At 61.3% G+C, this 25,171-nt stretch overlaps 1 protein-coding gene across 2 annotated transcripts; it reads left to right on the top strand.

The window, feature by feature from the left end:
* Window positions 1-469: 469 nt before the first annotated feature.
* Window positions 470-25,171, top strand: KLHL17 (kelch like family member 17). 2 transcript variants are annotated; one of them, XM_063417342.1, is made up of 12 exons: window positions 470-598; window positions 10,532-10,785; window positions 11,646-11,767; window positions 12,175-12,396; window positions 13,239-13,355; window positions 14,807-15,020; window positions 16,810-16,954; window positions 18,828-18,995; window positions 20,078-20,166; window positions 22,026-22,099; window positions 23,044-23,225; window positions 24,226-24,463. In XM_063417342.1, the coding sequence occupies exons 2-12, from the start codon at window positions 10,575-10,577 to the stop codon at window positions 24,452-24,454; spliced, it is 1,773 nt and encodes a 590-aa protein (XP_063273412.1). In that variant the 5' UTR covers window positions 470-598; window positions 10,532-10,574; the 3' UTR covers window positions 24,455-24,463. The 2 variants fall into 2 exon arrangements, with proteins under 2 accessions (XP_063273412.1, XP_063273413.1); XM_063417343.1 differs by lacking the exon at window positions 470-598 and having other exon boundaries at window positions 10,619-10,739; window positions 24,226-25,171.

The following is a 25,171-nucleotide window of genomic DNA, read 5'->3' as shown; positions in this document are numbered from 1 at the left end:
GCGAGGTGTTGGAGAGCCCAAGGAGGTGTCCAAGGAACTCCTGGAGATGCCACTCAGTGCTCTGGGCCGGTGACAAGGTGGGGATCACTCCCAGGTTGGCCTCGGTGATCCCAAACTCTTTTCCTGCCTAAATTATTTTGGAACACCCCATTCAGGCCACGCCCACCGGCACTGACCACGCCCCCTCCTTAACCCCGCCCCCTCATCCTTTGTGCGGCGCGCGGCACCGGGGGGCGGGGCCATGAGGACAGGCCCCGCCTCTTTCTCCGGTTTGGCCCCGCCCCTGGCGCTGGCCCCGCCCCCGGTGCCGGTGCCGGTGCCGGGCCCGCAGCGGGGCCGGTGCCGCTCGGTTCGGAGCGCCGGGCCCGCACACGGACACACGTGCGGCGCCGGGCCGCGCCTCCCCTCGGGGTTATTCCGGGTGACGGAGGAAGCCGCAGCCGCGGGGCCGCCCCGGCTCGAGGAGGAGCGGCCGCCGCCGCCGCCGCGCACCTGCCCGCCCCCGGCCCGCCCCGCATCCCCGGGGCCGGCGGCAGCGGTGCGGGTGTAGTGGCCAGCCGCAGCATCGCCCGGCTCGGGCCGTGGCCGCCCCGGAGCCGTGAGTACCGCCGGGGCACGGCCCTGCCGCCTGCACCTCCTCTTCTCTTCCTCTTCTTCCTCCTCTCCCTCCCCTCGTCCCTCTTCCCGGCAGGGCCGGGGCGCTCGGACCCGCGGGAGGAGGGGGAGCGGGGATAACGGCGAGGGGACACTCCGGAGGGGTCACCGGGGATGGGGCACACCGGAGGGGTCACCGGGGGTGATGGGGACACCCCCGGAGGAGCTGCTGCTCCATCCCTCTGGGGGCTGCTCCTGCGCATCCCTCCTGGGAGAGCAAGTTTGCTCTCGGGGTACCCCGCAGCACGTCCGCGGGCACCGCCGCCGCCGTTCCCAAAGGTTTTGGCACAAGTGGTGTCGTTTGCAAACACTTGCGGGGGTTCGGAAGGGCCGATGCCCTTCCCGGCGTCTGTGGCCGCTCTCCCCGCACCGCGGCATCATCCCCGGGCCGGCAGCATCCCTGTGCCCTCCCTCCCTGTCCTCTGCCAAGTCCTGGCCGGATCCCTGGTCGGGAGAGGGAAGAGCCGCAGCTCCGGAGCCCCGGGAGCCGCCGCAGAGCGGGGCTGGCCCTGTCCCCAGCCCTGTCCCCGGCCCTGTCCCCGGCCCTCGGTGCCGCTCTCGGGGCTCGGTGCTGGCGGTGCCGGGCGAGCTGAAGGGCACGGGAGCAGCGCTGCCTCGGCTTTTCTGGAAACTTGTGGGGTGCAGCTTTCTCGTGGCCTCTGCAGTGGCTGCCGGGGCAGAGGGCTCTCCTTGAGCCACAGCATCGCTGCTGCCGGGGCCGGGCCGGGCTGGTGGCTGGGCTGGCTCTGCTGGCCCGGCAAACACCCCCCAGACCGGGGAACGGAGCCCGGGGCCTCGGCGAGCAAGGAGAAGGTGCCTGTCCCTGTCCTGTCCCTGTCCCTGCGCTCTCCCTGTCCTGTCCCTTCTGTCCCTGCCCTGTCCCTGCCTTGTCTCAGCCCTGTCCCTGCCCTGTCCCTGCCTTGTCCCAGCCCTGTCCCAGCCCTGTCCCTTCTGTCCCTGCACTGTCCCTGCCCTGTCCCTTCTGTCCCAGCCCTGTCCCTTCTGTCCCTGCCCTGTCCCTGCCCTGTCCCAGCCCTGTCCCAGCCCTGTCCCTTCTGTCCCAGCCCTGTCCCTTCTGTCCCAGCCCTGTCCCTTCTGTCCCTGCCCTGTCCCTGCCCTGTCCCAGCCCTGTCCCTTCTGTCCCAGCCCTGTCCCAGCCCGCAGGAGCAGTGGCCTTGCTCCGGAGGGTCTCTGTGCAGGATGCCAGCTCTCCTGTGCCTTCAGTGCCTGCTGTCCCACGGCGTTATCCCGGGGGGCTCTGCCGTGCTGGAGGTGCTTCTGGAGTGATTCAGCAACACGTGGATGTTTCTGGGTGCCGTTGGCACCAGGATGTGCTGCTTTGTTCCAGGTCCGGTGTTTTGGGGCTCGCTGACCCCGCGGTGTCCGGTGCCCTTTGGGTTTCCATCCCTGCAGCCAAAGCAAACCCCTCTCTGCACCCCCTTCCCTCCGCACCCCGAGTTCCTCTCCCGACCCTGAACATCTGCTGGAAACCCTTTATTCAGCACGGCAGTGAGTAACTCGGGGAGATGCTGGCTGGAGAGATCTGACTCTCCTTCCTGAGCACCGAGTGATTAATGAATCACAACGAAGAGCAGCTCATTCAGAGCACACCAGGAGCTGGCAGGCGGAACAGGCACCTGCTCTCTTGGCTCTGGAGCCTCCAAACGGGGCAGCTCCCGAGCATCTCGGGGGGCTGGGAGGGTCCCTGGAGCTCCCTGCCAGCCCGGGTCAGCTGGGGCTTTGTTCTGCCAGCACAGACAGCGGCCATCTGCCCCTTGCGCCAGCCTGGGGCTCTGGAGCTGCAGTGGGAATCAAAGCAGGCGTGCCCTGAAGGCTGGAGGTCTGCTGGGGAGGCTGCTCTGCCTCCTTGCTTTGCTGCAGTTCAGGCTCAGCAGCCCCAAAACTCGAGCAGCCTCCTGGATCTCCTCAGGAGATGGAGCCCTGCCTCCAAATCCTGCGCCACCCTGGGCTTGGGAGGCCTGAGAGGCTCCATCTGCTCTGCCTGGGCTGCTGCAAACCATCCCTAAAGGATGTGGCTCCTCAGGGACAGCAATTCGAGCTCCTCCAGCTGCAGTTCCCAGGGCCTGGGCCCTGCTGGCCCTGGCAGCCCCCGTGGTGCCAGTGAGCTCAAGGCCATGGTGTCACCTGCCCCTCATAGCTCAGAGTTTGGGGATGTGGCCTGTGCTGCTGCTTGCCAGAAGATGTGAGGGAATTCTTTTGTTTCCTGCCTTGGAAAGACTTTCCCACTGCTGCACGGGGGCTCAGGGCTTGCTCAGAGCAGGAGGGGCAGAGCTGCTCCGGTCTGTGCTGGCAGGGAGGGCTGGAGGAGGCTCTGGGATCCATCTCTAAAGGTGGTGTGGGTGCCCGGGCAGGGCTGAGGCAGGAGAGGCCACTGGTGACCTCCTGGTTTGGAGGGACAGCAGAATTCACGTCCTGCCCATCTGCAGAAGATGCCCTTGTGTGTTTGCAGGCAGCAGATCCGAGTGCCTGCCCTGCAGCCGCTGCCTCCTCTCGTGGAGTTATCCCTCCCTGCAGAAGCCAAGGGGTGTCTCCTGCTGAGTCTCCCCAAATTCACCGCTGTGCTGTGGCCTCAGGGCCCTGCTGGGCAGGGGTGACCCGCTCTGAGCTGGCCCATGTCCCCTGGGGTCCCCTGGAGCAGCTGGCACAGCAGAGGGTGAAGGGCACAGCCCCTCCCTGGGCCTGCAGAGAGGGAGCTCCTGGGCAGGTGTGGGGGCTCAGGTGTGCTCAGGTCAGGCTGCCTCCCACGGCCTCAGCGCTGTCCCCTGTCCCCAAAACCAGCTGGGGACAGAGATTGTGCCCCAGGGGAGAGCAGGGGCTGGGCAGGGCTGCCAGGGCAGGGCACTGTGCCTGTGACCAGGCTTGGCACCGCCACAGAGCAGCGCGGGCTGCGGCAGAGGCGCCTCTGCCCTGGCTGCTGGGGACACGGGGATCAGGATCGGGATCAGGGTCAGGATCGGGATCAGGGTCAGGATCGGTATCAGGGTCAGGATCAGGATCAGGGTCAGGGTCAGGATCGGGGTCAGGATCAGGATCGGGGTCAGGATCAGGGTCGGGATCAGGATCAGGGTCGGGATCAGGATCAGGGTCGGGATCAGGATCGGGCTCAGGATCGGGCTCAGGATCGGGATCGGGATCGGGATCGGGATCAGGATCAGGACATGGCCCTCATTCCCAGCTCCTGGCACAGCCAGGGGCTCTTGGGGTGCTCTGTGCTGGGCTGTGGGAGCTGCAGGGTGACCCCAGAGCAGCCGGGCCCTGCTGAGCGTCTCAAGGCAGGAATCCAGCCCCAGTCCTTGCTTCTCCCTGCCCCGGGGATTCAGCGGTCCCAGACCTCCTCCAGCCCCGACCTCACAACCCAAAAATGACCCAAACACTGTCACAGACGCCTCGGAATCCCTCAGTCACGGAGTCCTGCTTGGACTGGGGACAAAAGCTGAGTTTGGAGGTGTCTGAAGGAAGAGGTGCTGCCTGTGGGGGGTGAGGAGAAGGCTGTGGGCACCGAGATGAGGGCGCCCTTCATCCCTCTGAGATGTGAGAATGTCCCAGGGCACTGAGCCTCTGCCTCCTGCTCCCTGCTCTCCCTTTTTGGGGTGACTGAGAGCGACCTGGAGCCTCCAAACAAAACTCCCCAGGAGTAATGAGACCTGCAGCCTGGTGTGCCCACGGATGCCAGTCCTGGCAGGGGCTGAGAGGCTCTGCCCAGGTCAGTGTGCTGAGTGCCCTCCTTGCCTGCAGCCAGCGCTGCCTCTGTGCCTGGAGCTGGCAGCTGAGTGCAGCTTTTCCCTGTCCTCCCCACCCCCTTGCCGAGGCTCCACATCCTCCCTGGCAGCTTGTCACTTCTCTGCAGATGTCTAGACAGGAGGATTCAGTGCGTGTCAGTTATGCCTAATTCATTAAAAAAAAAAAAAAAAAAAGGGAGGAAGGGAAAAAAAAAAAGCCCCAACGCTCCTGGGAGCTGGGGATTCTCAGTCCTGCAGACTCAGCGCTGTCTGCGCTGCCCTGCTCTGCCTCGAGGCTCCCTCGCAGCAGATTCGTTCCAGGGAGCTGCAGGAGCAGCAGGGGCTCGGCAGGGGAGGGCAGGGGCAGAGGGAAGGCAGGAGAGGAGGTTTGGAGGGGTTTTCAGGGCTGGGCCGTGCTCCTTGTCCCCGCTGCTCACCCTGTTTGTGTTCTCGTGTCCCCACTGAGGGGTTCCAGCTCCCCTGGCACTGCCAGCTCCCAGGCCCTGCCTGCCTCTGAAGGCAGGGCTGGTTCCAGGAGGGGCAGCTCCCCTGCTGCCTGCCCCACTCCCATCAGAAACCTCAGCCCTGAGCCCTGTGTGAGTGCCAGGCTCACCCTGAGCCCTGTGTGAGTGCCAGGCTCACCCTGAGCCCTGTGTGAGTGCCAGGCTCACCCTGAGCCCTGTGTGAGTGCCAGGCTCAGCCCTGAGCCCTGTGCGGGTGCAGAGCTCACCCTGAGCCCTGTGTGAGTGCAGAGCTCACCCTGAGCCCTGTGTGAGTGCAGAGCCCATCGAGGGAGTGCTGAGCTCTGCGGCTCAGAGCACCCCCTGCCCCCGGAGCAGCTCCTTCCCTCTCTCCTTCCCTCCCTCTCTCCCTCCCTCCCTCCCTGCCTGCTCATCCTGAGCTCACAATGAGCCCGACGTGAGCGGGAGCTGCTGCCGCTGTCAGAGCCGGGCTGAGCTCCCTGGAGCAGGCAGAGCCCTGAGAAAGGACTGAGCCCCGAGCGTTTTGTGTTTTCTGTGCCAGTGACACCGATGTGCCACATCCTGCTGGGGACAGCCGCCTGGGTTTAGTGCCTGCTGTGCCTCTGGGTCCTGGAAGGGCACAGCTGAGTGGTTCCCATCCTCTCTGCCTGTGTTTGTTGTGGGGAGGGGAGCAGGGAAGGCAGGAAGGCAATTAATTTATTCTGTAATCAGAAGGAATTCTTCCTCTGAAAGAAGGAATCATTTGAGATATCCGAGTTTGGGGGGTAAGGGCGGTGCAGATCTGCTGCAGCTGTGAAAACAGCCCTGGCCTTTGATTAGTGACAAGGAAATGCTGCTCCACTGTGATCCTCTCCCTCCCGGGGGAGCTTGGCTGTGCCGTTTGGGAGGGCACCACGGTGCCACCACGGTGCCACCACGGTGCCACCTGGCAGACCTGGCCTGTGCCACCCCGGGCTGGAGCCCAGTGCCAGCGGGGCCTTGGTGCCTCCCCAGAGGCAGCTCCTGCGTGGGAGAGGCAGCGCTGTGCACAAACAGCTGATCCTGCAGGAGACAGCAGCAGGGACACAAAGGGACAGGGACACACCGAGGGGTGGGTTTAAGCCTGGCCTGAGGGCACGGGGCTGTCCCCTGTCCCCACCACGGCAGCAGCTGCACAGGATGTGTCCCTGCTGCCTCCCGGACCCCCAGCCAGGCTGGCAACAAAAAGCCGATTCTCCAGGGCCTTCCTGGGGAAAGGGCAGGCTCGGAACTCCTCCCTGGAGGATCCTCTGTTCCCTGTTTATTGCTCAGCACACTTCTTTTCACTCCCAGCAAAATCTGTTTTTTTTGTGCTCAGAGAACAGGCCTCCCTTTGGGCAGGGATCATTTGCATTAATTAACAGAGCTGTTATGCATGGCCACGCTCTGGCGCAGAGAAGCCAAACAAACGCTTCCTTTTATTTTTATTTTTTAGGGGTTTTTTTGTGCCACAACCTCAGAGTTATTCCAAGGGAGGCAGCACATCCGTCCCGGCCCATGGGGGCACGTGCCCTGCTGCTGCTGCCCACAGAATTGGGCTTGTGCTTCCCTGCCCACCTCTGGAGCTCTGGACACTGCCCCAGTGTCTCCTGTGGTGCTCCCCATTAATTGCATCCCACAGATCCTCATTTCCTGGGAATGAGGCTTTAAAGAGGAGATGAGGAGGATTCAGTGCTGGGCACAAGGGAGCAGCCCTGGGCTGTCCCACCCCTTTTCCCACCCTGCTTTTGTTCTGCTCCCTTGGAGCAGAAGAGCCCTGATGGGGACACGTTCCTGTGGGGTGGAGGGGACAGTGGGACTGAAGGGGACAATGGGACGGGAGGGGACAATGGGACTGAAGGGGACAATGGGACTGGAGGGGACAGTGGGACTGGAGGGGACAATGGGACTGAAGGGGACAGTGGGACTGAAGGGGACAATGGGACTGAAGGGGACAGTGGGACTGAAGGGGACAATGGGACTGAAGGGGACAGTGGGACTGGAGGGGACAGTGGGACTGAAGGGGACAATGGGACTGAAGGGGACAGTGGGACTGGAGGGGACAGTGGGACTGAAGGGGACAGTGGGACTTGGGCTGTACCCAAGGCTTCCCCCAGCCCCGTGCCAGGGCTACGGGAGGGTGACACTGTCCCCTGGGGCTGCTCGGGGAGCTGGAGCCAAAAAATCACCAAGCACAGCTGCCTCAGGCTGCCAGGACTGTCCCCTGGCTTGGGGACACCCGTGGAGCCCAGTGGCAGTGCAGTGGCTGGGGTGGCACCTCCCTGTTGTCCTGGACAGGTGACACCGTGACCATGTCACTCAGGATGGGTGGCACGGCCCTGGGGACACAGCCCTGGGGACACAGCCCTGTGCCAGCCCTGGGGACACAGCCCTGGGGACACAGCCCTGCGGACACAGCCCTGTGCCAGCCCTGGGGACACGGCCCTGGGGACACAGCCTTGGGGACACAGCCCTGTGCCAACCCTGGGGACACAGCCCTGGGGACACAGCCCTGGGGACACAGCCCTGTGCCAGCCCTGGGGACACAGCCCTGGGGACACAGCCCTGGGGACACAGCCCTGTGCCAGCCTTGGGGACACAGCCTTGGGGACACAGCCCTGTGCCAGCCCTGGGGACTGCAGGGACAGGCCTAGGCTCTGCCTGCTGGCCACGGGGGTCACTGCAAGGGAGGACAGTGTCACCCTTGTCCCTCGCCCAGGGCCACGCAGTGACTCCTGGCAGGGCTGGGAGGGCTCCCAGCGCTTCCAACCCTTTGGAAGTGCCCCCCAAAGCCTCCAGCAGCACCCCCAGCCTGCTGCACCCTCTGGGTGCTGCCCCGGGGTGCCAAAGCCTCCTCACAAACCTCCCGGAGCGGCGATGCCACCTCTGCCCTGCGCTGTCCCCTGCCACTGCTGCAGGTCCAGGAGCTGCTGTCCCTCACTGGCAGCCCCCCGAGGGACAAGGAGAGAGCTCCGGAGCAGGGACATGACTGAAATACTGATGGGGACAAATGTGCTCAGCAGGGATGACACAGGGAAACGAGGCAGAGCAGGAAAACCCCGGGGCCTGCAGCTGGGCATGGGGGAGCTCTGGCTGCTCCCTGCCCTGAAGCAGCTCCGGGAAGGAGCTCTGGGGCTCAGCCCCGACCCTCTGGAGCTCAGCCCTGACCCTCTGGAGCTCAGCCCCGACCCTCTGGAGCTCAGCCCCGACCCTCTGGAGCTCAGCCCTGACCCTCTGGAGCTCAGCCCCGACCCTCTGGAGCCCAGCCCCGACCCTCTGGAGCTCAGCCCCGACCCTCTGGAGCTCAGCTCCGACCCTCTGGATCTCAGCCCCGACCCTCTGGAGCTTAGCCCGACCCTCTGGAGCTCAGCCCCGACCCTCTGGAGCTTAGCCCGACCCTCTGGAGCCCAGGTGGGGATGCTGATCACGAGAAACCTCCTTGCTGCGGGCATCTCACCCAGCAGATGAGAACTGGCACACGGGGTGTCCCGGGGATGCTGCAGCTCCCCGAGCTGTGATGAGGGGGGACAGGGCCATGTCAGGGACACGGTGACACGGTGACATCCCGCTGTCCCTGCTGGAGAGCACAGCAGGCCCTGCCTGTGCCCGGTGCCCCTGAGCCCTCCCCGCTGGCAGAGGAGGGATCTGGCAGCACCCCGGGCAGTGTGAGCAGAGCAGGGCACCGCGGGCTGCTCCCGCTCAGGAAATGTGTTTATTCATCTTTTCTCTCCTCCCCCAGACTCTGGTACGTGCTACTACGGCTCTTTCCAGGCTGCCTGCGTGGCTGAGCAGGCACAGGATGCCGGCTTGTTATTTTTAGGCTCGGCAGGGCTGGTGTGAAGGTGTGGGGGATCCTCTCGCCGCGGGGATGCGGGGGCAGCTCGCAGGCTCCCCTCGGATCCCAGCTGCCTTTTTCGCTGCTGCTGCCTCCCCCTCCTTCCTCCCGCTGCTCAGTCATCCCCTGCTCTGCCAGAGGCTTTTGGGAGCAGCCTGGATGCAAACAGCAGCGGGGAGGGGAGCCCTGCATGAATAAACGTTCCTTGATCACGCAGGTTTTGTTTTCCTAGAGTCACAGAACGGTTTGGGTTGGAAGGGACTGTAAAAATCCCCACGGGCAGGGACTGCTTCCACTGCCCCAGGGTGCTCTGAGCTCCATCCAGCCTGGCCTGGGACGCCTCCAGGCATCCAGGGGCAGCCACAGCTGCTCTGGGAAATCCATTCCAGGGCCTCCCCGCCCTCACAGGGAAGAATTCCTTCCCCACATTGAACCTGGATTTCCCCTCTTTGTTTGAAGCAGGTGACATTTCCCCAGCAGGGCTGACATTTCCCTGCTCAGAGCTGTCAGCCCCGCTGTCAGCCCAGGCTGTTGCAGCTCCCACAGGGATCACCCAGGGCTGAAGCCTGGGTTGATGCCTTCGGTTTTAGCTTTCACACTTTCCAGATTCTGCACTGCATTGATAAATAACTCTGGACTTCAGACAGTGTTAGCCAGTTCTCCTCACAGCTCAGTCAGAGCACTCCTTTTCCAGCCCCAGAACCAAGGCCACTATTGCAGCTTTAGGCTTAAAAAGTGCAAACAAAAGCAAATTGAGGAGGGCAAACTGTGAGGATGGGAGTTCATCACCTGAAGCTGTGATTTGACAATTAACCCCAAAGTGTGAATGGACCAAAACTTACAAAAGCGTGAAAGCTCACGACCCACTGCCCATCTTGGGTCCATCTTGGGTCCATGGCCGGGCTCTTGTACTGCCCGAGGTGTATCCTGTAAAGGCCTTTTAATAAATACAGAATTATTCACAGAATCGCCAGGTTGGAAGAGACCTTCGAGTCTCATTGAGTCCAACCCAGCCCCAACACCTCAACTAAACCATGAGTGCCACATCCAGGCTTTGTTTAAACACATCCAGGAATGGTGACTCCACTGCCTCCCCAGGCAGGGCCATTCCAGTGCTTTATCACCTTTCTGTAAAACTTTTCCCGGATATCCAACCCATATTCCCTTGGCTCAGCCTGAGGCTGTGTCCTCTCCTTCTGTCAGTGCTGGCCACAGCCACCCCTCAGGGAGCTGTGGAGAGTGACAAGGTCACCCCTGAGTCTCCTTTTCTCCAGGACAAACACCCCCAGCTCCCTCAGCCCTTCCTCACAGGGTTTGTGCTCCCAGCCCCTCTCCAGCCTCGCTGCCTCCTCTGGACACACTCAGGGGTCTGAAAATCCTTCCTGAACTGAGGGACAAACTGGACACAGCCCTCAATGTCCTTCCTAAACTGAGGGGACAAACTGGACACAGCACTCAATGTCCTTCCTAAACTGAGGGACAAACTGGACACAGCACTCAATGTCCTTCCTAAACTGAGGGGACAAATTGGACACAGCGCTCAATGTCCTTCCTAAACTGAGGGGACAAACTGGACACAGCACTCAGTGTCCATCCTAAACACAACTGGACACAGCACTCGAAGTTTGGCCTCACAGTGATGCCCAGGGCAGCCTCCCCTCCCTCTCGTGCTGCCCACACCATTCCTGCCCCAGGCCAGCAGCCCCTGGCCCTCCTGCCCGGGTGGGCACCCCTGGATCCCGCCCAGCCGGGCTGTACCCCCTAACCCAGCCCAGCCTCTCTCCCCGTGCTCCCGGGCTAACCCTGTGCCTTTCCCCCGGCAGAGGCGCAGGGAAGGGCGTCCCCCCCACCCTGCCCGCCGCGGCCATGGAGGGGGGCGTGCAGCTCCTGAACCGCGACGGCCACAGCATCTCGCACAACTCCAAGCGCCACTACCACGACGCCTTCGTGTGCATGAACCGCATGCGGCAGCGCGGGCTGCTCTGCGACATCGTCCTGCACGTGGCCACCAAGGAGATCAAGGCCCACAAGGTGGTGCTGGCGTCGTGCAGCCCCTACTTCCACGCCATGTTCACAAGCAAGTAGAGTCCTCTGCTCCCCCGGGGCCGGGCTGGCCCTGCTCGCAGCCCTGCTCCCCTCTCCAGGTGCCTTCCCCGCGCTGTCCCTGCCGCCCTGCCCCTGTCAGGTGTCATTTCTGTGAGCAGGAGCAGGAATATTCCTCGTTTTGCTCACTGCCCTGCCCCTGTCAGGTGTCATTTCTGTGAGCAGGAGCAGGAATATTCCTCGTTTTGTTCGCTGCCCTGCCCTTTCAGGTGTCATTTCTGTGAGCAGGAGCAGGAATATTCCTCGTTTTGCTCGCTGCCCTGCCCTTTCAGGTGTCATTTCTGTGAGCAGGAACAGGAATATCCCTATTTTCTCTCCCTTCCCTGAATCCCTTTGCCCATGCTCAGGATCGTGGTGTCCCCCCGTCCTGCAGACCTGGCCCCAGCCCCTGGAGCTGGGCAGGAAACCTTCCAAAAACCAAACCACTTGTTCCATGCATGGTTAAACCCTGCATTTCCCTCCCTCCCCTGATTCCTTTGTCCACAGCTCCCTGCACAGGGATCCTGGTGCCCTTTCTCCTGTCCTGGCCCCCACTTCCCACAGCTTCTCCTTGCTAAGAGCTGGGCAGAAAACCTCCCTGGGCTGTGGTGTGGAGGTGGCTGCAGCTCATCCCATGCATGGTTAAATCTGCATTTCACTCCTTTCTGTGATTCCCTTTGCCCTCAGCCCCCTGCCCAGGATCCCTCCTGCACTCCTGGTCCCCAATCCCCAGAGCTGCTCAGAAAACCTCCCTGTGCTGGGCTGAGAGGCGGATGCAGCTCGTTCCCCGCATCCTCCCATGGGGGAACAGCCCTGCCGGGGGGGTTTGTTCATTTTTGGTGTCCTTTGCCCCAGATGAGATGAGTGAGAGCCGCCAGACCCACGTCACCCTGCACGACATCGACCCGCAGGCGCTGGAGCAGCTGGTGCAGTACGCCTACACGGCCGAGATCGTGGTGGGAGAGGGGAACGTGCAGGTACGAGCTTTCCCCACATCCCCCTTCTCCTCAAAGCTCTCCTGTGCCACATTTCCCTCCCGGGACGCCTCTCTCCTTCTGCTCAGCTCTTCCAGCTGTTCCTGCAGTGGCAGCTGGATCTGGCAGTGCTCAGGGAGTTCAGCTGCTTCCCCCTCCCGGAGGTGGCTCCTGTGCAGTTCCCAGCTCTGTCGCTGAGCACTGTCCTTCTCCTGGTCCCAGGGGTGTTACAGGTGTTTCCCCAGCTGTTCTTTACCTCAGAAACCAGGAGTGCTCTGTCCCTTCTGTGCTTCTGTGCCTGGAGGTGCTCCCTAAACCTGCTCTGCTCGTCGCTCGCAGTGGGACAGGGGTGAAAATCCTTTCCTTGCCCCGGGAACTCCCTTTTCCCCCGTTCTTTTCCACCCTGCCAGACCCTTCTCCCCGCTGCCAGCCTGCTTCAGCTCAATGGTGTGCGGGACGCCTGCTGCAAGTTCCTGCTCAGCCAGCTCGACCCCTCCAACTGCCTGGGCATCCGGGGCTTTGCTGACACCCACTCCTGCAGCGACCTCCTCAAGTCTGCCCACAAGTACGTCCTGCAGCACTTCGTGGAGGTGTCCAAGACAGAGGAGTTCATGCTGCTGCCCCTCAAACAGGTGAGGCCCCGCTGGCAGTGCAGGTCTGGGTGCAGCAAAGCTTCTCCTGCTCTGTCTGCGAGGGAAAAGCCCGAGGGATCTGTGCTGAGGGGTTTGGCAGGGGGCTGTGGCCGGGTTCTGGGCTTTGGCCCCACTCTGTCCAGGCTGAGGGAAGAGCTCTGTCAGCAGGCTGAATCCCACGGGAAATCAGGACAGGAGGGTGGGACAGGGGGTAATTTTGGCTCGCCACGTGAGCTCTGAGCACACTGTCCTGGCTGTGGGAGCACAGCCCAGGGAACAGGTCCTGGCTGCCTGGGATGTTTCAATCAGCTGGGAGGTTTAAATCAGCTCAGCTTGTGTTTCTTGCTGGCCATCACGTGGTGCCAGTGTGGGCCCTGGCTGGGCAGGAGCAATTCCCAGTCCCTGCTCTGCATCACCGACCTGTGTGTGCTCCTCAGCAGGACCAGACACGTCCCTTCACCCCTTCCCGGGAGAGGTGACAGTGAGGGGAGGGTCCACATCTCCCCCTGCTGCAGCTCTGCAGCCCTTGGCAGGTGAAGGGACAGTCCTGGGAGCAGCCAGGGCTCCTGGCTCTGTCCCAGGAAATGTGGAGGGGACAAATGCCAGCAGAGAGAGTGACACTGAGGGAATTGTCAGGCACTGCAGCAGCCGGGGGGAAGAGCCAGGGAGGATGGTCAGAGATGCCCCCACCAAGCTGCCCCTGCTGCTTTTGGGGCTCCCTGTTGCTGTTTGGAGCCCCCAACATCTCCAGGAGGCAGAGCTCTGCCTCTGGCACGGGCTGGGAGCTGGGAATGTCTCCTTTCCTCCCAGTCCACACCAACCCTCCCCACCCCGCCCTGCAGGTGCTGGACCTCATTTCCAGCGACAGCCTCAACGTGCCCTCGGAGGAGGAGGTGTACAGGGCTGTGCTCAGCTGGGTCAAACACGACGTGGACAGCAGGAGACAGCACGTGCCCAGGGTGAGAGCTCTGGGAAGGGGGAGAGGGGCCTGGGGAAGGGGCCCTGGTTCTGCCCACCATCCCCGAGTCCCCGGGGTGGGTGGGCACCAGGCTGGAGGAAGCTGCAGGACAGGGCAGGAACAGCAGGTCCCTGTCCTACCACTTCCAGTCCAGGTTGGAAAGGACCTTAAATCCCATCTCATTCCACCCCCTGCCATGGGCAAGGGACACCTCCCACTACCCCAGGTCGCTCCAACCTGGCCTTGAACACTTCCAGGGACGGGGAAGCCTCAGAGCAAACTGTGCCCTCTGAGTAAAGAGTTTGTCCCTGATCTCGTTGTGGATATTAAGAGAGATGGGACAACCTAGCTAGACTGTGACTGCAGGGATTGGTGTGCAGATTCTGACTGCAGGGATTGGTGTGCAGGCTGTGACTGCAGGGATTGGTGTGCAGATTCTGACTGTGGGGATTGGTGTGCAGGCTGTGACTGCAGGGATTGGTGTGCAGGCACTGCAGGGATTGGTGTGCAGATTCTGACTGCAGGGATTGGTGTGCAGACTCTGACTGCAGGGATTGGTGTGCAGATTCTGACTGCAGGGATTGATGTGCAGATTCTGACTGCAGGGATTGATGTGCAGATTCTGACTGTGGGGATTGGTGTGCAGGCTGTGACTGCAGGGATTGGTGTGCAGACTCTGACTGCAGGGATTGGTGTGCAGATTCTGACTGCAGGGATTGGTGTGCAGGCTGTGACTGCCGGGATTGGTGTGCAGACTCTGACTGCAGGGATTGATGTGCAGATTCTGACTGCAGGGATTGATGTGCAGATTCTGACTGCAGGGATTGGTGTGCAGGCTGTGACTGCAGGGATTGGTGTGCAGGCTGTGACTGCAGGGATTGATGTGCAGATTCTGACTGCAGGGATTGGTGTGCAGACTGTGACTGCAGGGATTGGTGTGCAGGCTGTGACTGCAGGGATTGGTGTGCAGGTTCTGACTGCAGGGATTGGTGTGCAGATTCTGACTGCAGGGATTGATGTGCAGATTCTGACTGCAGGGATTGATGTGCAGATTCTGACTGCCGGGATTGGTGTGCAGATTCTGACTGCAGGGATTGATGTGCAGATTCTGACTGCCGGGATTGGTGTGCAGATTCTGACTGCAGGGATTGGTGTGCAGATTCTGACTGCAGCTTTTAGCCAGCTAGACTGTGACTGCAGACCCAGACTGACCCCACAGCAGGGATTCTCTCTCCTCAGGATCCTTCTTCTTCATAATTCTCCCCTTCATGCTCCTCAAGGTTCCTCCTCCATGATGTTTCTCCCTTTACCAGCTCACCCCCTCTTTCACCCCGCTCATCCTTGTTGGATAGAGCTGTCACTCACCAGGGGCCAGGCTGTACTGCTTAATTAACAGAGTAATTAACTCATCAGGGGTGAGGTCACCTGTATCCCCTTCTCCCCCCTCCCCAGCTCATGAAGTGCGTGCGGCTGCCGCTGCTGAGCCGCGATTTCCTCATGAGCAACGTGGACACGGAGCTGCTGGTGCGGCACCACTCGGAGTGCAAGGACCTGCTGATCGAGGCCCTCAAGTACCACCTGATGCCCGAGCAGAGAGGGGTCCTGGGCAACAGCCGCACGCGCCCGCGGCGCTGCGAGGGGGCCAGCACCGTGCTCTTCGCCGTGGGTAAGGCCCTGCTGCCCCCCGACCCCATCCCGAGGGTTTATTTTGGGCTGTGTTTGCATCCAGCTGGCAGCCAGGGCACCAGTGGTGTCCCTCAGGGGTCTGTGCTGGGGACAGCACAGACTGTTCTGTGCTGGGGACAGCGCTGTTGAATATTTTTATTGATGATGTGGGTGAGAGGCTTGAGCCTTCCATCGGTGAATTGCCCCAGCCCCGACCCCATCCTGGGGGTTTTTGGGCTGTGTTTGCATCCAGCTGGCAGTGGTGTCCCTCAGGGGTCTGTGCTGGGGACAGAATGTTTTTATTGATGATGTGGGTGAGGGGATTGAGTCTTTCATCGGTGAATTGCCCCATCCCTGACCCCATCCCGGGGTTTTTTTGGGCTGTGTTTGCCTCCAGCTGGCAGTGGTGTCCCTCAGGACAGCACTGTTGAATGTTTTTATTGATGTGGGTGAGGGGATTGAGCCTTCCCTTGGTGAATTTGTGGATGATGCTAAGCTGGGAGCGTGTGTGGATCTGTTGGAAGGGAGGAGGGCTCTGCAGAGAGACCTGGAGTGGTTGGACAGAGTCCAATGGGATGAAGTTTAATAAGTCCAAGTGCCAAGTCCTGCATTTTGGCCACAAAACCTCCCTGCAGCACTCCAGGCTGGGGACGGTGTGGCTGGACAGTGCCCAGGCAGAAAGGGACCTGGGGGTGCTGGTGACAGTGACTGAACATGAGCCAGCAGTGGTGGCCAAGAAGGCCAAGGGCTCCTGGCCTGGATCAGGAACGGTGTGGCCAGCAGGAGCAGGGAGGTCATTCTGCCCCTGGACTGGGCACTGGTGAGGCAGCACCTCGAGTGCTGTGTCCAGTTTGTCCCCTCAGTTTAGGAAGGACATTGAGGGCTGTGTCCAGTTTGTCCCCTCAGTTCAGGAAGGATTTTCAGACCCCTGAGTGTGTCCAGAGGAGGCAGCGAGGCTGGAGAGGGGCTGGGAGCACAAACCCTGTGAGGAAGGGCTGAGGGAGCTGGGGGTGTTTGTCCTGGAGAAAAGGAGACTCAGGGGTGACCTTGTCACTCTCCACAGCTCCCTGAGGGGTGGCTGTGGCCAGCACTGACAGAAGGAGAGGACACAGCCTCAGGCTGAGCCAAGGGAATATGGGTTGGATATCAGGGAAAAGGTTTTACAGAAAGGTGATAAAGCACTGGAATGGCCCTGCCTGGAGAGGCAGTGGAGTCACCATCCCTGGATGTGTTTAAACAAAGCCTGGATGTGGCACTCATGGTTTAGTTGAGATGTTGGGCTGGGTTGGACGTAAAGATCTTGGAGGTCTCTTCCAACCTGGTGATTCTGTGATTCTGTGATTCTGTGGTTCTGTGGTTCTGTCATTCTGTGATTCTGTGGTTCTGTGATTCTGTGATTCTGTGGTTCTGTGGTTCTGTGATTCAATATTCTCTGAGTTCTGTGCTTCAATGATCCTGTGGTTCTCTGAGTTCTGTGATTCTGTGATTCTGTGCTTCAATGATTCTCTGAGTTCTGTGCTTCAATGATTCTGTGATTCTGGGATTCAATGATTCTCTGAGTTCTGGGATTCAATGATTCTGTGATTCAATGATCCTGTGGTTCTCTGAGTTCTGTGATTCTGTGATTCTGTGATTCAATATTCTCTGAGTTCTGTGATTATGTGATTCAATGATCCTGTGGTTCTCTGAGTTCTGTGATTCTGTGATTCTGTGATTCTGTGATTCTATGATTCAGTATTCTCTGAGTTGTGTGATTCAGCGATGCTGTGGTTGTCTCTGCCCCCGAGCAGGCGGAGGGAGCCTCTTTGCCATCCACGGTGACTGCGAGGCGTACGACACGCGCACGGACCGCTGGCACATGGTGGCCTCCATGTCCACGCGCCGGGCCCGCGTCGGCGTGGCCGCCATCGGGAACAAGCTCTACGCCGTGGGCGGGTGAGGGGGCACGGGGGGCACGGGGGGCGTGGGGGGCATGGGGGGCACGGGGGACACGGGGGGCACGGGGGACACGGGGGACACGGGGGACACGGGGGTACGGGGGGCACGGGGGACACGGAGGACACGGGGGACACGGGGGACACGGGGGGCACGGGAGGCACAAGGGGCACGGGGGGCACGGGGGACACGGGGGGCGTGGGGGGCATGGGGGGCACGGGGGACACGGGGGGCACGGGGGACACAGGGGACACGGGGGGTATGGGGGACACGGGGGGCACGGGGGACACGGGGGGCACGGGGGGCACGGGGGGCACGGGGGACACGGGGGTACGGGGGGCACGGGGGGCACGGGGGGCACGGGGGGCACAGGGGACACGGGGGACACGGGGGACACAGGGGGCACGGGGGTACGGGGGGCACGGGGGACACAGGGGGCACGGGGGACACGGGGGGCACGGGGCAGGGGGCGGCGGGGAGGGGGCACGGGAGTGCTGTGGGCAGTGGGGCCTGCTGGGGCCAGCACGACCTGGGCGTCACAATAAGACTCAAAAAAAACCAACTCCGTGCAGTTCACAGGGCAAAAAAGCCAAACTTTTATTATCTGTATATATATATAATATTATAGTGTGTGTGTATATATATATATATATATATATATACACACACACTATAATATATATAGTATATATATGTAGTGTATATATATACTATATATATAGATACACTATATGTAGTATAATATATATACACACTATATAGATACACTATAATATGGAGTATAATATATATACACTATATATAGATATACTATAATATGTAGTATAATATTTATATACTATATATATATACACACTATAAAATATATATAATTATGTATTATATGTTATAATATATAACATATATATAATATACTCAGACTGTGGATTGGAGGATAAGGTTGCCACCTCTCCAACCACATTGGTCAAATCAAAAGTCCACCAGTTGTTCCCTCCTCGAGAGAGGAGTGAAAAACATACTTGTATTAATACAAACATTTCTTCTATTTGTAACATTTGTGTGAGAAAGAAATCAGAAACTATGAAAGCGTCAGAAGGGTGAAAAAATCAGGGTGACAGTGCGGGGTCTGTGAGGGAGCCATGGGACAGCCCCTGCGCTGTGGGGAATCCATCTGGCCTCCTCAGCTGAGGGCATCTCCCTCCCAGTTGCTGAGAATGCCAGACTGGTTTGGGCTGGAACCTCAAAGCCCATCTCCTCCCACCCCAGCCATGGGCAGGGACACCTCCCACCATCCCAGTGCTCCCAGCCCCAGGGCAGGGACACCTCCCACCATCCCAGTGCTCCCAGCCCCAGGGCAGGGACACCTCCCACCATCCCAGTGCTCCCAGCCATGGGCAGGGACACCTCCCACCATCCCAGTGCTCCCAGCCATGGGCAGGGACACCTCCCACCATCCCAGTGCTCCCAGCCATGGGCAGGGACACCTCCCACCATCCCAGTGCTCCCAGCCATGGGCAGGGACACCTCCCACCATCCCAGTGCTCCCAGCCATGGGCAGGGACACCTCCCACCATCCCAGTGCTCCCAGCCATGGGCAGGGACACCTCCCACCATCCCAGTGCTCCCAGCCCCAGGGCAGGGACACCTCCCACCATCCCAGTGCTCCCAGCCATGGGCAGGGACACCTCCCACCATCCCAGTGCTCCCAGCCATGGGCAGGGACACCTCCCACCATCCCAGTGCTCCCAGCCATGGGCAGGGACACCTCCCACCATCCCAGTGCTCCCAGCCCCCTGGTCCAACTGGGACAGCCCCAGGGCCGGGGCAGCCGCAGCTCCTCTGAGCAGCCTCTGCTCCCCTTCTGTCCCTGCAGCTACGATGGCACCTCTGACCTGGCCACGGTGGAGTCCTACGACCCTGTCACCAACTCGTGGCAGCCCGAGGTGTCCATGGGCACCAGGAGGAGCTGCCTGGGCGTGGCAGCCCTGCACGGGCTCCTCTACGCTGCCGGGGGCTACGACGGGGCCTCGTGCCTCAACAGGTACGGAGTGCCCTGCCCCAGCCCTCCCTGCGCCTGCATGGGCTGTGCCTGCATCCCTGCGCCTGCATGGGCTGTCCCTGCATGGGCTGTGCCTGCATCCCTGCGCCTGCATGGGCTGTGCCTGCATCCCTGCGCCTGCATGGGCTGTCCCTGCATCCCTGCGCCTGCATGGGCTGTGCCTGCATCCCTGCGCCTGCATGGGCTGTCCCTGCATCCCTGCGCCTGCATGGGCTGTCCCTGCATGGGCTGTGCCTGCATCCCTGCGCCTGCATGGGCTGTCCCTGCATCCCTGTGCCTGCATGGGCTGTCCCTGCACCTGCATGGGCTGTCCCTGCATCCCTGCACCTGCATGGGCTGTGCCTGCAGCTGGATCCCTGCTCCTGCATGCACTGTCCCTGCAGCTGGATCCCTGCTCCTGCATGCACTGTCCCTGCAGCTCGATCCCTGCTGCTGCATGCACTGTCCCTGCTCCTGCATGCACTGTCCCTGCTGCTGCATGCACTGTCCCTGCAGCCGGATCCCTGCTCCTGCATGCACTGTCCCTGCAGCCCTGCTCCTGCATGCACTGTCCCTGCAGCCCTGCTCCTGCATGCACTGTCCCTGCTCCTGCATGCACTGTCCCTGCAGCCCTGCTCCTGCACGCACTGTCCCTGCAGCCCTGCTCCTGCATGCACTGTCCCTGCTGCTGCATGCACTGTCCCTGCAGCCCTGCTCCTGCATGCACTGTCCCTGCTGCTCTGCTCCTGCATGCACTGTCCCTGCAGCCCTGCTCCTGCATGCACTGTCCCTGCAGCTGGATCCCTGCTCCTGCATGCACTGTCCCTGCTGCTGCATGCACTGTCCCTGCTGCTCTGCTCCTGCATGCACTGTCCCTGCAGCTGGATCCCTGCTCCTGCCCCTCCAGCAGAGGTTTTACAACCCAGCTCCCTCTTCCAGTGGACAAAACGAATCCCCCACTGTGCCCCGCCAGCCGTGTCAGTGTTTGTCTGTCCCCAGCTCCCCCTGCGCGCCCGTGTCCAAGCGCTGTGGCCTGGGCTTTTCCAGTGTCCCACCTTTTGTCCCTGTGTCCCTGCCCGCTGCAGCGCCGAGCGCTACGACCCCCTGACGGGCACCTGGACCTCCATCGCCGCCATGAGCACCCGCCGGCGCTACGTCCGCGTGGCCACGCTAGGTGGGTGCTGCTGGGGCTCCTTTGGGTGCTCTCCTTGGCCACACTCGGTGGGTGCTGCTGGGGCTCCTTTGGGTGCTCTCCTTGGCCACACTCGGTGGGTGCTGCTGGGGGCACCTTTGGGTGCTCTCCTTGGCCACACTCGGTGGGTGCTGCTGGGGCTCCTTTGGGTGCTCTCCTTGGCCACGCTAGGTGGGTGCTGCTGGGGGGCTCCTTTGGGTGCTCTCCTTGGCCACACTAGGTGGGTGCTGCTGGGGCTCCTTTGGGTGCTCTCCTTGGCCACACTCGGTGGGTGCTGCTGGGGCTCCTTTGGGTGCTCTCCTTGTCCACTCTAGGTGGGTGCTGCTGGGGCTCCTTTGGGTGCTCTCCTTGGCCACACTCGGTGGGTGCTGCTGGGGCTCCTTTGGGTGCTCTCCTTGGCCACGCTAGGTGGGTGCTGCTGGGGCTCCTTTGGGTGCTCTCCTTGGCCACGCTAGGTGGGTGCTGCTGGGGCTCCTTTGGGTGCTCTCCTTGGCCACGCTAGGTGGGTGCTGCCAGGGGGCTCCTTTGGGTGCTCTCCTTGGCCACACTAGGTGGGTGCTGCTGGGGCTCCTTTGGGTGCTCTCCTTGGCCACACTCGGTGGGTGCTGCTGGGGCTCCTTTGGGTGCTCTCCTTGTCCACTCTAGGTGGGTGCTGCTGGGGCTCCTTTGGGTGCTCTCCTTGGCCACACTCGGTGGGTGCTGCTGGGGCTCCTTTGGGTGCTCTCCTTGGCCACGCTAGGTGGGTGCTGCTGGGGCTCCTTTGGGTGCTCTCCTTGGCCACGCTAGGTGGGTGCTGCCAAGGGGCTGGGGAGCTCCTTTGGGTGCTCTGCCCCGCTCCTGCCCCCTCTGCCCCGCCCTGCTGCGCTCCCTGCCCCGCTCAGCCTCCCTGGTTCCTGGGATTTGTTCCACACCAGAGGCAGCTCCTGGGGGGATCCATGAATTGTTCCCCTCTAGTTTGGGGTGAGGGCTGCCTGTGGATGACCCCCTGTCCCCGGAAAGGAAGGCACAGCCCGATTACCCGTTCACTGCGGGACCAGGAGAGGCGTTCTAGTGGCGATCCCGCTCTCCCCCAGCAGGAGCTGGCTCTCCCTGGGGATGCTCCCACCTGTCCCGGTGTCCCCTGTCCCCTGTCCCCTGTCCCGCTCTCTGTGTTCCCTCTCGCTGCTGACTCAGAGCTGCCCTCCCCTCCATCCCCAGCCCCTCCGGAGCTGCCACGGCCGATCCTGGCATTCCCCTCCAGCCTCCTCCGCTAAAAACACCCCGGGGCTCCGAACGAGGAGGAGCAGCAGGAGCTCTCAGGGAGGCTCTGCAGAGGAGCTGCAGGGGATATTGCACAGATATTTGCAGGGGATACTGCACAGATATTTGCAGGGATATTGCACAGATATTTGCAGGGGATATTGCACAGATATTTGCAGGGATATTGCACAGATATTTGCAGGGATATTGCACAGATATTTGCAGGGGATATTGCACAGATATTTGCAGGGATATTGCACAGATATTTGCAGGGGATATTGCACAGATATTTGCAGGGGATATTGCACAGATATTTGCAGAGGATATTGCACAGATATTTGCAGGGGATGTTGCACAGATATTTGCAGGGGATGTTGCACAGATATTTGCAGGGGATACTGCACAGATATTTGCAGGAGATGTTGCCCAGCACTGCTGCTGGAAGGGGAGGGAGCCGGGCTGGCCGTGCAGGAGGAGCTGCAGGGGCAGGGGAGGCTCAGCCTGGACCCGTGTGGCACCTCCAGAGTGGCACCTGTGACGTTGTGGGTGGCCCTGCTGGCACAGGGACGTGTCCTTAACTCACCCCTGTGCTGTCTTTGCAGAAGGCAACCTCTATGCAGTCGGGGGCTACGACAGCTCGTCGCACCTGGCCACGGTGGAGAAGTACGAGCCCCAGGTAAACGGGGGAGCGCTGGGGGACTCTGCTGCTGCTGCTCCCCCCCTCAGGGGAGCCTGGGGGGCCTCAGCCCACCGTGCGTGGCTGTGAATGGAGGGGGATGGCAGAACCCGGGGTGCAGTCCTGAGCAGAGCCACGCAGAGCTTCCCTGTAGAGCTCCCTGCGAGGGTTTGCTCTCCAGAACCCCCTCTGACCCCCCACTTCTGCAGGGGGCAGGGTCCTGCCCTGCCCTGAGCTGTTCCCAGCTCCCACTGAGCCCCTGCAGCGTGGGGAGCAGGGGATGGCAGCCTGGGGACATGTGCTGTGCCCAGGGACACACAGCCCTGCTCCACCAGGGTCAGTCACTGCAGAGAGATCAAAGGTCAGGTCCTGGAGGCTTTTCACGAGCTGCAGAGCTTGGAAATGGCTACAGCTCAGCCCCGTGGCTGGGCTGGCATTCTCGGGGGTCTCTGTGCCCCTGGGTGGCTCCTGCCAGCTGCCGCTGTGTCCCCTGAGCCAGGCAGCAGAGATTCCTCCCGGGGACTGCGGGGAGAGGGAGCTGAGGGCCCCCAAGGGCTCACCTCAGTTCCCTGCAAGGCCTTTTCAAGGACAGTCTGTCCAATTATGAAATGCCACCTAAATTATTTTCACTTTAAGCCCCATAACTAACGGCTTGAAGTCTGCAGTGTGGACTCCTTCAACCAGTTACAGAAAACCACCCAAACCCTCGAAGAAGAAGGAAGAAGGTGAAGAAGAAGGACTTAGAAACACCCCAAATCCTCCATCTTACCCCACACACATCACCACACCCTAAACCCCAAAATTCTCACTTCCAGCATTCCAACACCCCCCACAAAAGGTTTTCCATGCCAGGAGCTGTGAGCTCAGAGCAGGACTGACCCCGCGGCGGGGCCGTGTGGCAGAGGGGAGGGCAGTGGGGCGGCTGACGGGGTCCCTGTCCCCAGATCAACACCTGGAGCCCCATTGCCAACATGCTGAGCCGCCGCAGCAGCGCGGGCGTGGCCGTGCTCGAGGGGATGCTCTACGTGGCCGGGGGCAACGATGGCACCAGCTGCCTTAACTCCGTGGAGCGCTACAACCCCAAATCCAACACCTGGGAGAGCGTGGCCCCCATGAACATCCGCAGGTGAGGCCGTGCTGGCAGCGTTCAGCCACGAGGATGCGAGGCAGGAGTCTAGACCTGAGTTTGAAGTCAGTTCTGGGCAGGTCCCTGCAGGGCTGTGCCCCAAAAGTTCATTTTCATGGGGTTTTTTTGGGGTTCCAGAGCTCTGGGTGGATCCCTGTGATGCTGTGCCCTAAAAGTTCATTTTCATGGGGTTTTTTGTGGGATTCTGGAGCTCTGGGCAGGTCCCTGCAGGGCTGTGCCCCAAAAAGTTAATTTTTGTGAGGTTTTTGTGGGATTCTGGAGCTCTGGGCTGGTCTCTGCAGTGCTGTGCCCCAACAGTTCATTTTCATGGGGATTTTTTGGGGGTTCTGGAGCTCTGGGCAGGCCCCTGCAGTGCTGTGCCCCAAAAGTTCATTTTCTGTGGGGTTTTTTTGGGGTTCCAGAGCTCTGGGTGGATCCCTGTGATGCTGTGCCCTAAAAGTTCATTTTCATGGGGTTTTTGTGGTGTTCTGGAGCTCTGGGCTGGTCCCTGCAGTGCTGTGCCCCAACAGTTCATTTTCATGGGGTTTTTTGGGGGGTTCTGGAGCTCTGGGCTGGTCCCTGCAGTGCTGAACCCCCACAGTTCATTTTCACAGGGTTGTTTTTTGGGTTCTGGAGCTCTGGGCTGGTCCCTGTGATGCTGAACCCCCACAGTTCATTTTCACGGGGTTATTTTTGGGGTGCCAGAGCTTTGGGTGGGTCCCTGCAGTGCTGTGCCCCCACAGTTCATTTTCACGGGGGTTTTTTGGGGTGCCAGAGCTTTGGGTGCGTCCCTGCAGTGCTGTGCCCCCACAGTTCATTTTCAGGGATTTTTTTGGGGGGTTCTGGGGCTCTGGGTGGGTCCCTGCAGTGCTGTGCCCCCACAGTTCATTTTCAGGGTTATTTTTTGGGGTGCCAGAGCTCTGGGCGGGTCCCTGCATCCCCCAGCTCCCCCCCCTTGCCCCCCATCCTCACCCCCTCGCTCTCCGCACGCCCCTTCCAGGAGCACCCACGACCTGGTGGCCATGGACGGGTGGCTTTACGCCGTGGGGGGCAACGACGGCAGCTCCAGCCTCAACTCCATCGAGAAGTACAACCCTCGCACCAACAAGTGGGTGGCGGCCTCGTGCATGTTCACCCGCCGCAGCAGCGTCGGCGTGGCCGTGCTGGAGCTCCTCAACTTCCCCCCGCCCTCCTCGCCCACCCTCTCCGTGTCCTCCACCAGCCTCTGACCCCGGCCCACCCGTGCCACCCGCCGGTGGTGACACCAGCCCGGCCCTCCTGGGGGCTCTCTGGGGACACCAGGGCCACCCAGCTGTGCTTCCAGGGCCAGGAGGGTGAGCAGAGGGGGTGTCCCTGTGGCCAGACTCATCCAGCGCCCCCCAAAAAGCTGCTCTGGGCTTTGGGGGGGTCACCTGAACCATTGCTGCTTGTGGGATTGCCGTGCTCCCGCCGCGCCACCGGGCACTGCCAGCCCTGGGGACACGGCCGGCGTGCCAGCCCCGCTCCTCCGAATGTCACTGTAGCCAAACCAAGCCTGTGTGCCCTGTCCTGGGGCTCCGAGGGCGTCTCTGATGCCTTAAACACACCACGAGGAGGGGCACGGCCCTGGGCGAGCCCCCCAGAGCTGCCCTCACCCACCGAGGGGCCAGCTGAGCGTGGCTCTGGCCGGTGGCCGGCCGGGCAGGTGGCCTGAGTGGCCTTGGTGGCCCTGGGGGCCTTGGTGGCATTCCCAGGCTCCAGGGCTGGGACTCTGCACGTGGGCACAGCCCGGCCCCTTCGCTGCTCCCCTCTCTGCAAAGCAGACCTGGGTCTGTGGAAAGGAATCAGTTCTTGGAAAAAAAAAAGAAACAAAAAGGACAGTCCAGCCTTCTGAACGAGGAGGATTGCAGGATCGCCTGGCATTACTGTTTGGGATATATATATTTTTTTTTTATTTGCCTTTTTTT

Source organism: Prinia subflava, chromosome 21, assembly GCF_021018805.1.
Source record: "Prinia subflava isolate CZ2003 ecotype Zambia chromosome 21, Cam_Psub_1.2, whole genome shotgun sequence".
NCBI classification, from domain to species: domain Eukaryota; kingdom Metazoa; phylum Chordata; class Aves; order Passeriformes; family Cisticolidae; genus Prinia; species Prinia subflava.
The sequence above is the reverse complement of the archived record's forward strand: the minus strand, read 5'-3'. Positions and strand labels throughout refer to the sequence as shown.